This window comes from Salvia miltiorrhiza, chromosome 1, assembly GCF_028751815.1.
Source record: "Salvia miltiorrhiza cultivar Shanhuang (shh) chromosome 1, IMPLAD_Smil_shh, whole genome shotgun sequence".
Taxonomy (NCBI): domain Eukaryota; kingdom Viridiplantae; phylum Streptophyta; class Magnoliopsida; order Lamiales; family Lamiaceae; genus Salvia; species Salvia miltiorrhiza.
This window is the reverse complement of record NC_080387.1, coordinates 61,470,510-61,485,858: the sequence shown is the minus strand read 5'-3', so window position 1 is coordinate 61,485,858 and position 15,349 is coordinate 61,470,510. Positions and strand designations below refer to the sequence as shown.

Genomic DNA, 15,349 nt, shown 5'->3' with positions numbered 1-15,349 from the left:
TCAAAATAAATTACAGTTTTAATTGTGAATTCAAACTTTAAAAACTCAAATTCACAACCAAAATAAATTCTAGTTGTGAATTAAATTCAGGTTGTGAATTCGACTGATTGTGAATTCACAACCAACATAAATCTGGTTGTGAATTAAATTTTGGTTGTGAATTCGTTTGGTTGTGAATTCACAGCCAAAAAATTCTGGTTGTGAATTCGACTGGTTGTGAATTAAATTTTGGCTGTGAATTCGACTAGTTGTGAATTCACAAACAAAAAATTCTAGTTGTGAATTCGACTGGTTGTGAATTCACAATTCACAACCAGATTTTGGTTGTGAATTCACACTGGTTGTGAATTGCGGGATTTTTTAAAGGGGTGATGTAAAGTTGACATTTTTTTAATTTTTAATGTGAAAGAGTATTTTGGTAACAGTGGCCATTTTTTACTATTTTTATCTTAGTGGATAATTTTTAATTTTACAATATGAAAGTGACCATTTTAAAAATCCACTCTAAATATTTTATAATTAATCTTTAGATCAAATATTTACATAAAATGTATCAAATTAAAGCTCTTATCGTGATCTTTAAATTGATATGCATATTAAATATTTTATAATTAATCGAATTTTACAATTTTGAAAAAAAATAAAAAAAATTAATGGAAATATATATATTGAATATTAAAAAATTAATAGTAGTTTCTTAAAAAAAAAGTTAATGGCAGTTAGTTATCTGCACATAATTAAACGTGCCAGAAAATTTACAAATATGTTAATTTGAGTTTGAGCTTTTGACTTTAATCTTTTTTTTATTCACAAAATTGCCACCTAAATCAATTTGAAATCAATTTCAAATTGGAAATTCTCTTTTTAATATAGTATAGATTTACCAATTGAAATACTAAATAAATTGGTATGAAATAATTTGAATATCATATCAATTTTCTCAAGCCTTAGACAAGATGATTCTCATAACTTAGTTATGGTCTTTCAAACTTCAAGCAAGATGTTGCTCACGAACCAATTTTATTTTTTCAAACTCCAAACGAAATGATGCTTGAAATTCAATTATGGTATTTTAAGCTCTAAATGAGATAATGCACAAAAGCCGATTATGATTTTTCAAGCTCCATACAAGATGATGTTTAAAATTTAGTTATGATCTCACAAACTTCAGATTATATAATTTCACAAGTCATCCCTCGTCTTTCAAGCTTCTAATAAAAATGATGTTTAGAAGTGAGTTATGATATTTAAAGCATCCGATAGTGATGTTCAAATAGTAGACGCATTAAGTCAGATATAGTATTTTTAGGGTCCAGACGAAATAATGCTCAAAACTTTGGCGTTCAAAAGTCATACTATATCATCTTTCGAGTTCTTGATGATCATCTAGTTTTACAGACTTGAGATGAGATGATGCTTAGATGACAGATGAGATCTTAAATTAACTCTTATCTGTCAATATAGAAAAATTTATATAAAAGGGTATTTTTTATTATTATAGCAAAAAAGTAACATTTAATTGACGAATATAATTAAGATTAGTACAATGAAAACTCTATTACATTAAATTAAATTAATTAAAAAATAATTATGTTATACAAAAATAATTTAAAGTACCATCGAATTTCGACGAGTTATACACTAGTATATATAGAGAGATGTTATGTTACATTCCTTATTTGAGCACCACTCATATTTAGCCTTCGTTAGCAGTATTTTTTTTATTCTAGATATTTATTTTTATTTTAATACATCATAAATTATTATTGAGATTATTAATTTTATAAATTACATAAAAATCAAAGTTTAATTTATTCTTTTTCTGTGGCCGAGAACTATATATAGATATAGATTTCTCAAAATGAAATATATCTCAATATATGTATATATATATGCGCAACGTTATATATCATTTTTAATACTTATTTTTTCAGGAAAATAATACTCTTACAACCTAACCATACATATATATATATAAACTAAAGGAAGTAAGAAGTGAAAAGGTGCTGAGGTATGCAAGGGTTTTGCAAAACCCTTGTTTGCCAACTGCACTTGCTCCAGCTTTGAAAACGCGCGGTCACATCACTTACCGCGACAAAGAGCGATTCAATCCGTCGAACAGAGCATCGAATTGAATTGTGATTTTCAATCCGTCGAATTTTTTGAAGATGGTAAATTTATGTGTTTTTTCTCTAGTAAAAAAATTCCAGCTGCAGTATTGTTTGTATTATAATATTGAGTTTCTGTTCTTTAATTAAGGCGACTGAGATGGTGGGTTCGGTTCGTTTTGGGTTTATGACGGATGAAGAAGTGAGGAAACAGAGTTTAGTGAAAATCACAAATCCTAATTTGCTGGATATATTGGAGAAGCCAATTCCTGGCGGACTATATGATTTTGCTATGGGACCTGTTGTTGACGGCTCTGAGTAAGTTTGTATGAGCTGAAAGTTTTGAAGAGTGCATTTATGAGTGTGAAATTCATGCTTGTCCTGTATTATGCAGGTGTAAATCATGCGGCCAACAATCGTATAATTGCACCGGTCATTGTGGCCACATTGAGCTTGTTTCGCCAGCTTACAATCCGTTGCTTGTGAATACATTGAACACTCTTCTCAATAAAGCATGTTTTCATTGTTTTCATTTTCGATCAAGCAAGGCGGAGGTGGGTTGGTATAATGTTTTGGTGCACAAAATGTTGTCTTGTAACCATTATAAGGGTAGTGTATGTTATTTAGTCTAAGAGTTTTTGTGTTTGATTTAGGCCGAAAACTGTGTTTCTCAATTGAAAATGATACAAGAGGGCAACATTGTTGCGGCAAAGAAGCTGAGTTTGCGACGGAAGATGGTAGACAAGAAAAATGTGGATTGGGCCAATATAGATGATGATGCTGATGCAGAGGATAGTCAAGGGAGTCGTGCATTGCATTCTGGAGTCGTTTCTGATGGTGAAAGTTACCACGGGCATGAGAAGAAGGAGGCATTTTGGGATTCTACCCTGCTGACTGAATCTATGTCAGTTTTGAATGATTTCTTGAAGAGAAAAGAGAAGAAGTGCAAGAACTGCAAACGCTCGAACCCAAAGATCACCAAGCCAACGTTTGGATGGTTTCATGCGGTATGTTCTATCTACTTAACTTGTTAGTAGACAGGTTAAGCTCTTTTAACAGTCAATTATTTATTTCCGTGTATATGTGATAACTGGGATTACACATTTAATTTTTCATTCTTGCTTTATTGTGACATTTGCTATAACTCGGGTTTTCATGTGATAATAACTGAAGTTCATTAGAGATAAACAATGATTTTGTCAAAATCTATAATGGATCAAATGATGCAACTTTAATTGTCTTTCTCAATGCTTATCTTTTATTTTTTAGAAATCTCCAACTCTTCATTACTCACTACATTATGCAGACAGGAATTTCCAGTACCCAAATTAGAGCGAATGCCATACTAAGCGGCAGGTTGGATGTGACACACAGCGGAGGAGGTGAGGATAGGCCTTCTTCTGAGGTGTTAAATGCTAGTGATCATTCATGGAAGGATGGATCTGATACAGCTGAAGTCCATTCATATGCTGCCTCTGATAGCCCCCAAAAGCCCCGCAAAAAAGGTGGAAAGCCAAAAAAAATTCAAAATCTGGGGTTGGAGGCAAAAGCTAAAGATTTTTCAGGACCTCTCTTACCTTCAGAGGTTGTTGCTTAGTATTAATTTCATGTTTTCTCGCCTTTGACAAATTATAGCTATTAATGTACTTTTACGCCTCCTGACTGACAGGTTAGAGATATTCTGAGACGTTTGTGGGAAAATGAATCTGAGCTTTGCTCATATATATGTGATATTCAGCACCAGCACGATGAAATTTCTAAACATATGGCAGGCTATTCAATGTTTTTTCTAGAGACTGTTCTTGTACCTCCTATTAAATTCCGACCTCCAGCCAAAGGTGGCGATTCAGTAAGTCTTAAGACAAGTCCTTTCATGTATGCTTATGTAATTTACATTAATGGTTTCTGTATCTTCAAAATTGCATCTGTGCAATCGACATTCGCTTGTTAACATTTATATAAAGGATTTGTTGTTTACAAGCTCTCGTTTTTGCTCTGCTTTATGCAGAATTTGGACAACCTTTGTCTTTGTTTTGAATGATTATTATTTTTCTCACTGTTGAAATTGGAGGTGAAGGTGGGGAGAATTTGGTAACAATATGACCAGAAAAAATTTGCATGGCTGCTAAAATATGTTGCTGCCAAATTGTGCTTACAATTATTTTCACGATTTTCACTTCAGGTGATGGAGCATCCACTCACTGTTCTATTAGGGAAGGTGCTGCAGGCAAATATTGCTTTAGGAAATGCTCATATGAATAATTCTGAAAGCTCAAGGATTATTAGTCGCTGGATGGATCTTCAGCAATCTATCAATGTTTTATTTGATAGCAAAACTGCAAATAGTGAGTGTATTTCTTCTTTCTCTTTTTATGGTTGCTTGCTTCCTTTCAAATGTCGTGCATTATTGGGGTGCCTTCTGATTATATTTGAGCACTATCAATGTAGTTTATTGTGATTTTTGTAGTTTTATAGTTCATTAAGTAGAGTACACTGAATATGACATACCTTAAGAACTCCATAACTTTCATCAGTAAATTTCTGTATGTCCCGTAAAGTCTTTAGCAAGCTGTCTACATCCACACTGTTTCCTCTTGTTTGGACAGTTTTTGCTGCAGCCATCAACCCAGATGTGCGACAATCCATTCCTAAAACTTGCTGTGCCAGACCTGTGGATGATATCTTGTAATATTATGCTGTATAACTAAAGATAGTAACCTTAAGTTTATGTTGTATAAAATGTATATTATTTCCCTGGAACTTATCATGATCCCCTTGGTCTAAACTTTCTTGATTTAAGATGCAACTTCATGTATGGTGTCTCTTTTTTTCTAGTGTTGGGCCATTAGTGCTTGCTAATTTCTAGCTACTTCTTTGGAGTGTAAAGTTCTGTTATAACTAATTAACTATTAATCTTGTAATTTGTGTCTGCATTGCCGACGCAGGTCAATCTCAAAAAGATTCCATGGGAATTTGTCAGTACCTTGAAAAGAAAGAGGGTTTATTCCGTCAGAAGATGATGGGCAAAAGGGTCAATTTTGCTTGCCGGTCTGTCATATCTCCAGATCCTTACTTGGCAGTTAATGAAATTGGAATTCCTCCATACTTTGCTTTGAGATTGACATATCCAGAGGTATGGATGAATGTTTCATTTTATATTTTTTTGGTAATATGTTGAATCAACTGTCTCTTATTATCATGCCACATTCGTAAAAGCAATGACATTAGGTACACAAGCATGTATGGAGATGCCACATATAGCCAGTGGTGTTCTTTTTGTCCATGATCACAGTCTTTTGGGTTTTCTCATGTCAGACTAGTATATATTACTTTCAAAACTCCTTCTTTATTTAGTCCTAATGCATATCAGAGAGTGACTCCTTGGAATGCTGGAAAATTGAGGGGCGCTGTCGTTAATGGGCCTGATATCCATCCTGGAGCTACAACTTATGTGGATAGTGTATCCACTGTAAAACTACCAAAAAACAAAAAGATGCGTGTAGCAATATCTAGAAAATTACCCTCTTCACGGGGTGTCGTGACCCAATCGGGGAAGATCAATGAACATGAGTTTGAGGGCAAGACTGTCCATCGCCACTTGCAGGATGGGGATATTGTGCTTGTAAATCGTCAGGTACTTGAAATCATCCATTTAACCAAAAAATTATTTGTTATATTCTACTTTTTAACTATGTGTAAAAGAGCCTTTTGTTTCTTTTTTATATTTGTATATTGATTTCTCCAAATTTCAAGTAGATTATCAGTACATTGTTAATGATGGCTTGAATATGATGCTTGAAGTTTTATCTTTTGGAATAAAGAAATTATATATCAGAAAGTGAGTAGGCAGTGTCTATAATGAGTTCAATACCCCCTTACAGTACTTTCAAGTTCAAATTTCCATTGAAAGTATCTGATGGACAATATTTGTCCAATCGCTTCTACTGTTCATTACTGCTTTTAAGCTTTGTTTTGGGTTTCTTTCAGCCCACACTCCACAAGCCGAGTATAATGGCTCATGTAGTTCGTGTATTGAAAGGAGAAAGAACCCTCCGCATGCATTATGCAAATTGCAGGTTGGCTTTATTGTTTATCGTATATACCATCTTCTTCTTTGATAATCCATAGCTTGACATCTTCATTTGAAATCGGCTTCAGCTCATACAACGCAGATTTTGATGGTGATGAAATTAATGTGCATTTTCCTCAAGATGAAATTTCTCGTGCAGAAGCTTACAACATTGTTAATGCTAATGAACAGTATATTGTTCCAACAAAGGGTGACACTGTGAGAGGCTTGATTCAGGTTCCAGTATCAGCACAGCATGTTATTTGCTATCTTCTTTCCTAAAAGTTGTTAGTGATTGTCAATGTTCATTCCTTTTTTTTTGTGCCTTCAACTTTCATTCTAGCTACATTCCTTCCTCCACCTGCACGATTAACTAATTTAAGCTTGTGATCGTAATACTCCAGGATCATATTGTAGCTGCTGTGCTTATTACAATGAAGAATACATTTTTTAATCGGAGCGAATTTAGTCAGCTGCTTTATGGGTCTGGTGTGTTTGCAGCTGGGCCGGGTTCGCATCCAGGAGACCGGAAAGTTTCAGTATTAGATTCTGAAGGTCTGGTGGAATCTGTCTTGCCTGCAGTATGGAAACCAGAGCCTCTTTGGACTGGGAAACAGGTTATAATTTTCAGATGCTTATATGCTGCCTGATATGCACGGTGTATTCAATAAAATGCCTATACTACAGAATTTCTAAGCATGATGATGAAGGAATACATTGATCTTTGGAGTATGTACTCCAATTTATTAATTTTTTTATTGGCCTTTCTAGGTCATTACAGCATTACTGAATCATATCACACGAGGTTGCGCACCTTGTACTGTTAAAAATCAAGGGAAAATCCCAAAGAACTATTTTGCTAGCGCCAGTTACAAAAATGGAGAGGAAGATCAAGAACACAATGCTGAACATGATTTATTAATTTGGAAAAATGAGCTAGTACGTGGTGTCATCGACAAAGCTCAATTTGGAAAGTTTGGTTTAGTTCACACAGTGCAAGAACTTTATGGATCTAATAGTGCAGGCATTTTGCTTTCTGCATTGAGCCGCTTATTTACACTGTTCTTGCAGGTGCTTCTCATGTTAATTTCAAATGTTTTGATAAATATATGAGCGACTCTCAGTTGATTAATCAAGTTATTTTCTCTGTACATGGCAGTTTCATGGGTTCACGTGTGGGCTAGATGACCTCATCATATTACCTCATTTTGATCTTCAGAGAAAGGAGAAACTTGAAGGAGAAGATGTAGGTGAAGAGGTCCACTGCGATTTTGTTAAGTTCAAACCTGGGCAAATAGGTATGATACTGGAAGATTTCCTTGAATATGATGTATTCTTCCAAGTTGAGATTTTCAATTCTTCTTCCATATTTTGCCTAGTATTTGATCTTCAACTGTTGAGCTTTCGCCTTTGGTTATATTTGCAATTTGCAAGCATTATGCCAATCTTTTTTTTTTTTTTTTTTTTTTTTAAGTAAAATCAAGAAAAACTGTTGGCTAGGTATGCTGTTGTCTATGTGGCCGTTTCTGTTCACTTTGAACTCAAATAAAAGGTTGCACTAGAACTGATTAATTCCTCCGATACTAAGGTGCTGTCTATAACCTTTCTGAGTCGCTCATTCAGCCAACTACTACATTCCTCCAGCTCCGTCATAGCAAATCTCATGCCGACACGGAGTGATACACACACACACACACACATATATATATATAATCATGCTATTTTTAACTTAATGCCAAGCTTGTACTATGATGAAATGTTTGTTTTGACTTATTGTGCTATTTTGCACTAAATGTTTTTCTGATTTTCTTGCAATAGTTTTACTTGTTTAGATGCACTTAGTTGTTACTCCCTCCGTCCCACCATAAGTGAGGCAGTTCTTTTGGGCACGAGATTTACAAAGTTGTTGTTTAGTGTATTAAATGTATTTAATTATATGTGTAATTAAAGATTTTTAAAAAATTAATTGAAAAATAATTTCAAAAATAAGGGATGAGTATTACTTAAGGATTAAGAAAAATAAGGGTGTAATTAGTTTTATTAATAGTCTTAAATTCCCTAATTTTTACCAAAAAAGGAAATGACTCACTTACGTTGGGACAGCCCAAAAAGGAATGTGACTCACTTTCGGTGGGACGGAGGGAGTATTTTTTTGAATGGGGATCAATACATTGTTATTTTATGTTGAATCTGGTACCTATCTTTAATTTCTTTTGGTTCTGATTCCCTAGGCCCTGAAGAGCTGCAGTTGGAAATTGAGAAAGTCATATGCAGTGACAGAGAATCTTCAACTGCAACCTTGGACATGAAAATGAAAAATAAATTGACAAATAGGCTAACTAGAGAAGGTTCTCAGATACTCAAGCATTTACTGACTAGGGGATTGTTGAAACCTTTTCCAAAGAATTGCATCTCTGTGATGACCACGACAGGCGCTAAGGGTAGTACGGTAAGTTAGAATATATCATTAATTCCTGAAGTTGCTACCATTCTCGCAGGGAATTGAATCTACCGTCCCTACGTCCTACATGCTTAACTGGGCCTTGGTAATTTGAAATATTTTGCGTACAAACAATGCTGCCTTACTATAACTCTGCTGTTGTCAAAGTGATTGAACCAGTCCTTTTCTGACTGAAATACTTGTGGCATATGAAATTCTTATATATGGGAGAAATGTAAATTATGATTTTGGTACTGTCCTGTTTGCATTCCATTAGTGGCCTTCTTCGACTTACCCTCACAAGTTTCTATTATTTGTTTTCTTGAGCAAACTTTTGTGCTATGCTCCCCTATCTTTTCATATGGCTTGTTTATCTGTTTCAAATGTTTTATGTGTACCTATTAAGTACTTCAAATTGACATTAAAATTTCATTCATTTTTGATAGGTGAATTTCCAACAAATATCTGCCTATCTAGGACAACAGGAGTTAGAAGGTAAAAGAGTGCCTCGAATGGTTTCTGGGAAGACTTTGCCCTCCTTTCCTCCCTGGGATTACACAGCTAGAGCAGGAGGCTTCATCACTGATCGCTTTCTTTCTGGTCTCCGACCTCAGGAGTATTACTTCCATTGCATGGCTGGTCGTGAAGGGTAAATTCTAGTCTCCCATTTGTTTCGTCCCCCCACCCCACCTAGAAAAATAGGAAGTATCAATGAGTTAACATAGAAGTTAGGAAGCGACAAAGACTTTCTTTTGTCTGAAGTTCGTCTTCAACATATTTTACACTTACAGGGTGCTCATATGGAAGGTAGAACAGCAATTTTCAGTTAACCAAATGCAAATAATTTTTTTTTTTGGGCTCTCAGATTGAGTATGTCGGAACCTTTTGGATCTATTTTCTCTTTCTATAGCCTTCTTGAACTTCCATATTCTTTTCTGCAGGTTAGTTGACACTGCAGTAAAGACATCTCGCAGTGGATATCTACAACGTTGTCTGATAAAAAATCTGGAGAGCCTCAAAGTTTGTTATGACTATACAGTTCGTGATTCTGATGGTTCAATCGTTCAATTTTATTATGGAGAAGATGGTGTTGATGTCCACAAGACAAGCTTTCTGAAAAATTTCAAGGCACTACAAGATGTAAGTTCTTATATTCATCTCCTCTAGTTCTAGCCTTTTGAACTTTGCGATTGCATTTCCATGCTTGAAACAATGGTAAAAGAAAAAGGACTTATATATTTTTATTTAATATGTTGTAGAATCGAGAAACCATCTGCCAGAAATTTCAGAACCAACGTCAATTCAATAGTTACATCAGCGAATTGCCCAAGGGGCTTGAAGAAGAAGCCAGGCGCTATATTCATGAAGCGCAAGAAAAATCATCAAAAAAACAGATTCTTAGAAGACACAAAGGTAAAAAGAAGGAACGGTTGTTAGAGAAAGAAAAGGCATTTGCTGAAGAGCAAGGCTTTTTAGAGCTGGTGAAGCAGAAATATCTATGGAGTCTTGCAGAATCAGGAGAACCAGTTGGTGTCATTGCAGCTCAGTCAGTAGGCGAGCCATCAACGCAGATGACGTAAGATTTTTACCCCCTTTTACCTTCCTATCTAGACTGTCATTAATGTGCGGTGGCTGATTTGATGTTTGTATTTTTTCAGACTCAACACTTTTCATCTGGCTGGCCGTGGAGAAATGAACGTGACCCTAGGTATTCCTCGGCTCCAGGAGATTTTGATGACTGCATCAGATGTCATTAAGACTCCCATTTTGACCTGCCCATTCGCAGATTTTAGATCCAAGTGAGTTATGGCACTGTCCTTCATGATACACATCGAAAACTCACTGTGATATTTGCTCAACTATTTTCAAATCTGTGATTTGCAGGCGTGATGTCGTGGCCCTAGTCTCAAAGGTGAAGAGAGTCTCTGTGGCGGATCTGGTAGAGAGTATGGAAGTTCGACTCTCAATTGATCCGCACAAGGTGTCTAGAACTTATAAGTTGAAAATGAAACTCAAAGAGACTGAGTTTGTGTCGTCACAGGACATGAAGGATACTCTCGAAACTGTGTTTCTATATGAATTAGAGGATGCAATTGAAAATCATATCATTTTCCTCTCCAAAATTAGTGGCATTAAAAACTTCATGTCTAGTTCGATATCCGGTGAAGCTGATGAAGACGAATCAGGGGCGAGATCAACAGAAGTAGACGATGATGATGACAATGATGATGATGATGATGACAAGGGAGATGACCTCGATTCTGATGCACAGAAGAGAAAGCAACAAGCTTCTGATGAACTGGACTATGGTGATGGATCTGATGTTGACCATGGTGAAGATGAGTTATCCACAGATACGGAGAAAAGGAAGAGCGACGTAGATCTTGAGGATATGGATACCAGCAAAGATGACGGAACCGATCGCTCCGACAAAAAAGAGGATATGGATTCCATCCAAGGCGGCAGTACATCTGGAAGAGATCTTTATTCAGGAAAAGGTTTTTCCAGTAAGAAAATCAAACGTGCTGTCAAGTTGGAATTCAAAGGATTGTCGTATGATGCCCACTTCAGATTTACTGACGAGCCTCATATTTTGCTCGCGCAGGTAATATTTTCTTAATTAAATCATACTCGATGTTTTCTTGAATTATTTTGCTTATGAAAACTAAATATTTCTTCCAACTGTTTGACAGCTTGCCCAGAGAACAGCTAAAAAGGTATTCATCAAGAGGACTGGCAAGATGAGCCAATGTAGATTAGTACAATACGATCCCGACGAGAAAACAGTCATCTGGAACGACACCAAGAAGCCAAAGATGGGCGAGAACAGACCGGAAGCGGGTGCAGACGACGCGTTGTATTGGGCAATGAAGGCATCGGGCGTGGACTTTAAGTCGCTCTGGGAGATGCACGAGGACCTCGACCTGAGCCGTCTCTACTCCAACAACGTGCATGCGGTGCTGAACACTTACGGAGTTGAGGCAGCTCGAGCGACGCTGATACGGGAGGTGAAACAGGTGTTCGATATCTACGGGGTGAAGATTGACTACCGGCATCTGAGCCTGATCGCTGATTACATGACGCATACCGGTGGGTATAGGCCGATGAGTCGGCACGGAAGTATATCGGAGTCGTTATCTCCGTTCCTAAAGATGTCGTTTGAGACGGCGTCGAAGTTCATTGTTGAAGCGGCGTCTCTGGGGCTAAAAGATGACCTAGAGACCCCGTCGTCCAGGATCTGCCTAGGTCTGCCTGTCAAAGTTGGTACAGGCTGTTTTGACTTGATGCAGAAATTGGATTCTTGATGCTCTCTTTTTTTGTGTTTTTTCTTTTGAGTTGGAGGGAAGTCGAGGATTGTTTGTGTTGCTATGAAAAACTTGTATAAGATTTTATATTCAAATTGTGCAAGATGTAAGTCAAATTTTGATCGATAACATGGAATTTGGTTTTCAAACCCTAAGTTTGTTTATTTTACTAGTATATTACACTTCTTCAAACCATAAGTTTGTTGATCTACCCCTATCGCCCTACTTAAAAGATGGTGGAAAAATGAAATTAATTACTTAAGATGGAGGAAAAAAATATACATGACATTTTCGACATACGATAAACATAAAATTGTGTATTTTGTGAGTCAAAACTCAAAATATGTAAGACAGATCAAGATTCATATATTCAATTATAATCAAATATCAATAAAATTAAATTGATCTTACAAAAATGTAAATAGATATGAAAATCTTTTGAGCTGAAATGACAATTTTGAATTTGGGATTAAATTTTAATGTGATAATTGGGCTTTCATAGGCACAACATTATGGGCATTTAGTTAGAGGCTAGAAGCCCATTTAGTTAGAGGCTTATATACCTTCCCATGCGCCTCATCGTAGGCTGGCCTTTCTCCACCACCCCCTTGCCCATCAAAAACCCAAAACCCTAGTCACTGCAACTTCTTCCGCCCCCTTAAAAACCCAGTTCTCCCAATTTTCGTATTCCATCACTAAACCCTAATCACCCTCCGTCCCCATGGCCGACGTTCAGCTCCCCCACTCCGAGAAGTCAAAGAAGAAGAAGAGCACCAAGTCCAAGGATGAAGAAGACGACTCCCCCGCCGCCGTCGATTTTCTGATAAAGCCGCAGAGCTTCACCCCCGCTATCGACACCTCTCAGTGGCCGATTCTCCTAAAAAACTATGAGAAACTCAACGTCCGTACCGGCCACTACACCCCTCTCCCCAACGGCTACTCGCCCCTGAAGCGCCCGCTGGCGGATTATATCAAATACGGCATCATCAACCTCGATAAACCGTCGAATCCATCGTCTCACGAAGTCGTCGCCTGGATTAAGCGCATTCTGCGCGTCGAGAAAACCGGTCACTCGGGCACGCTCGACCCGAAAGTCACCGGAAACCTAATCGTCTGCATCGACCGCGCCACTCGGCTCGTCAAATCGCAGCAGGGTGCGGGGAAGGAGTACGTCTGCGTCGCGAGGCTGCACTCGAAGGTTCCAGAAGTTTCCAAAGTTGCTCGGGCTCTGGAGACGCTCACAGGCGCGGTGTTTCAGCGGCCTCCGTTGATCTCCGCCGTCAAGAGGCAGCTCAGGATAAGGACAATCTACGAAAGCAAGCTGCTGGAATACGATGCTGACAGACATTTGGTTGTTTTCTGGATCTCCTGCGAGGCAGGGACCTATGTTAGAACAATGTGCGTGCATTTGGGGTTGCTGTTGGGCGTGGGAAGCCATATGCAGGAACTTAGGCGTGTTCGATCTGGGATTATGGGGGAGAAGGATAACATGGTGACGATGCACGACGTGATGGATGCGCAGTGGGTGTACGACAATTACAGAGACGAGACCTATCTGAGGAGGGCGATTATGCCGTTGGAGATGCTTCTCACGAGCTACAAGAGGCTCGTGGTGAAGGATTCCGCGGTGAATGCCATCTGTTATGGTGCGAAGCTGATGATTCCGGGGCTGCTGAGGTTCGAGAATGACATCGAGGCAGGGGAGGAGGTGGTGCTGATGACCACCAAGGGCGAGGCGATTGCGTTGGGGATTGCTGAGATGACGACCGCGGTGATGGCTACTTGTGATCATGGGACTGTGGCGAAAATCAAGAGGGTGGTCATGGACAGGGATACTTACCCGAGGAAATGGGGGTTGGGGCCTAGGGCTTCCATGAAGAAGAAGCTGATTGCGGAGGGGAAGTTGGACAAGCATGGGAAGCCGAATGAGAGCACGCCCGGTGAGTGGAGTAGGAATGTTGTTTTGCCTGCTGGAGGGGACTCTGTTGTGGCGAGCCTTGCAGCAGCTGTGGAGCCGACCCCTGCGGAAGGTGGTGCTGTCCCTGCTGTTGAGGGTGAGAAGAAAAAGAAGAAGAAGCATAAGGAAGATGAGGGAGACGAGGGCCGTAAGCGCAAGTTGGAGGATGTTGATGGCAGCCCTGCACCGGATGCTGCTGTGAAGAAGGCCAAGGTGGAGGCTGAGAATGTGGCGGTGGAGACTGAGTTGAGCTCGAAGAAGAAGAAAAAGAAGGATAAGAAGAAGGACGAGGCTGCGCCGTCGGATGAAGAGAAATCAGAGAAGAAGAAAAAGAAGGACAAGAAGAAGGATGAGGCTCCGCCCTCAGATGAGGAGAAATCCGAGAAGAAGAAGAAGAAGAAAAAGAAGGATAAGCACGGAGAAGCTGAAAACGGGGAAAATGGAGACACAAATGAAGATAAATCTGAGAAGAAGAAGAAAAAAAAGAAGCAAAAGGATGGTGAGGAGGAGGAGTAGGCGTGAGGACTGATCCCTGAGCTTCAGTCGCGGTAATATGCTAGTGTATTATGTGCATCATAGTGTAGTCTTGAAGCTTATTATCAGAGATATTTCACCATATGCAGCACCATGAATTTGGTTTTTAGCTATGTGCAAGTTTTGAAGATTTTCCAATTTTAGTGCCTTTGTATTCTATGGTCTGAATGTGTTTTGTTTATGAAATTGCTTTTGTGGGATCTTTCTCTAGGACATGTTTAAGGTGTCACAGATATACATTTGGCTGGACAGCCAATAATCAACATGTGTGAGAGAGAGAAAGAGGATTTATAGGTTATCTGTTAAGCTTATGGATTATTTGTTCTTGGACATGAATCTATTGAAGTGCATGACTGTGGCAGTTGCACCGAGTATCGGACATGAATCTGTTGAAGTGCATGACAGTTGCAGTTGTACCGATGTCGCATTATAAATGTGTGATTTTCAATTCGAATAATTAGTGCTGGAACTTTTTATACGACACCACAATTCGATATGAACACGGAAGATTCAAGTGTTAAGTTTTATCGGATCTCTTTTGAATTAAATCTGTAGGAGCATTCGCAGCTGCTGTTCACACCTCTCCATCGCTTCGCTGCCACGCCCACGGACTCAATGTTGGGCTCCTTTGCCTTGGCCCAAAAGTTGGACGTGTGCTATGCACTCATATATTAAACTTTTTTAAAAAAAAATCTTAAATTAAATATTACATGATGGGATATTATTTTACCGACTGCCTTTATTATCAAAGTATCCGCTTCTTTTTTAAAAAACAGAGCATTTGAGCGATATCATTTTTGCGTGTATTAGCTCTGCTGGAATTTCAAGCATATTTGACTCGACAATTCTTCCTTTGTGATTGCCAAATGCACAATCACCTCAACTCAGAATTAATTGAGGACATTTGTGTCAAATGTTGAAAAAAGAATATATCTA

At 38.2% G+C, this 15,349-nt stretch overlaps 2 protein-coding genes across 3 annotated transcripts in view; both read left to right on the top strand.

Moving 5' to 3' along the window:
• LOC131001622 (H/ACA ribonucleoprotein complex subunit 4) overlaps positions 1-14,615 on the top strand; it is an 806,367-nt gene extending 791,752 nt beyond the window's left edge. The window contains exon 2 of one of the 2 annotated variants that reach the window (XM_057928174.1): positions 12,470-14,615. In XM_057928174.1, coding sequence (XP_057784157.1) covers positions 12,644-14,395 — 1,752 coding nt within the window. In that variant the 5' untranslated portion in view covers positions 12,470-12,643 and the 3' untranslated portion in view covers positions 14,396-14,615. The remainder of the gene's footprint in view (positions 1-12,469) is intronic. The other variant, XM_057928164.1, reaches the window with a different exon arrangement.
• Positions 1,993-12,077, top strand: LOC131001430 (DNA-directed RNA polymerase I subunit 1). Its single transcript, XM_057927831.1, has 21 exons — positions 1,993-2,171; positions 2,260-2,426; positions 2,503-2,662; positions 2,762-3,115; positions 3,415-3,693; positions 3,778-3,957; positions 4,291-4,453; positions 5,054-5,241; positions 5,479-5,742; positions 6,096-6,184; positions 6,267-6,414; positions 6,582-6,794; positions 6,949-7,248; positions 7,337-7,475; positions 8,409-8,626; positions 9,064-9,266; positions 9,559-9,757; positions 9,877-10,193; positions 10,276-10,416; positions 10,502-11,222; positions 11,311-12,077. The coding sequence occupies exons 1-21, from the start codon at positions 2,169-2,171 to the stop codon at positions 11,920-11,922; spliced, it is 5,058 nt and encodes a 1,685-aa protein (XP_057783814.1). The 5' UTR covers positions 1,993-2,168; the 3' UTR covers positions 11,923-12,077.
• Positions 14,616-15,349: the final 734 nt, after the last annotated feature.

Bases quoted from the DNA above. Each gene is read 5' to 3' on its own strand.
- LOC131001430 (XM_057927831.1), top strand. The intron at 3,116-3,414 runs GTATGTTCTATC...TACATTATGCAG, and splicing joins CGTTTGGATGGTTTCATGCG to ACAGGAATTTCCAGTACCCA. The intron at 7,476-8,408 runs GTATGATACTGG...CTGATTCCCTAG, and splicing joins GTTCAAACCTGGGCAAATAG to GCCCTGAAGAGCTGCAGTTG.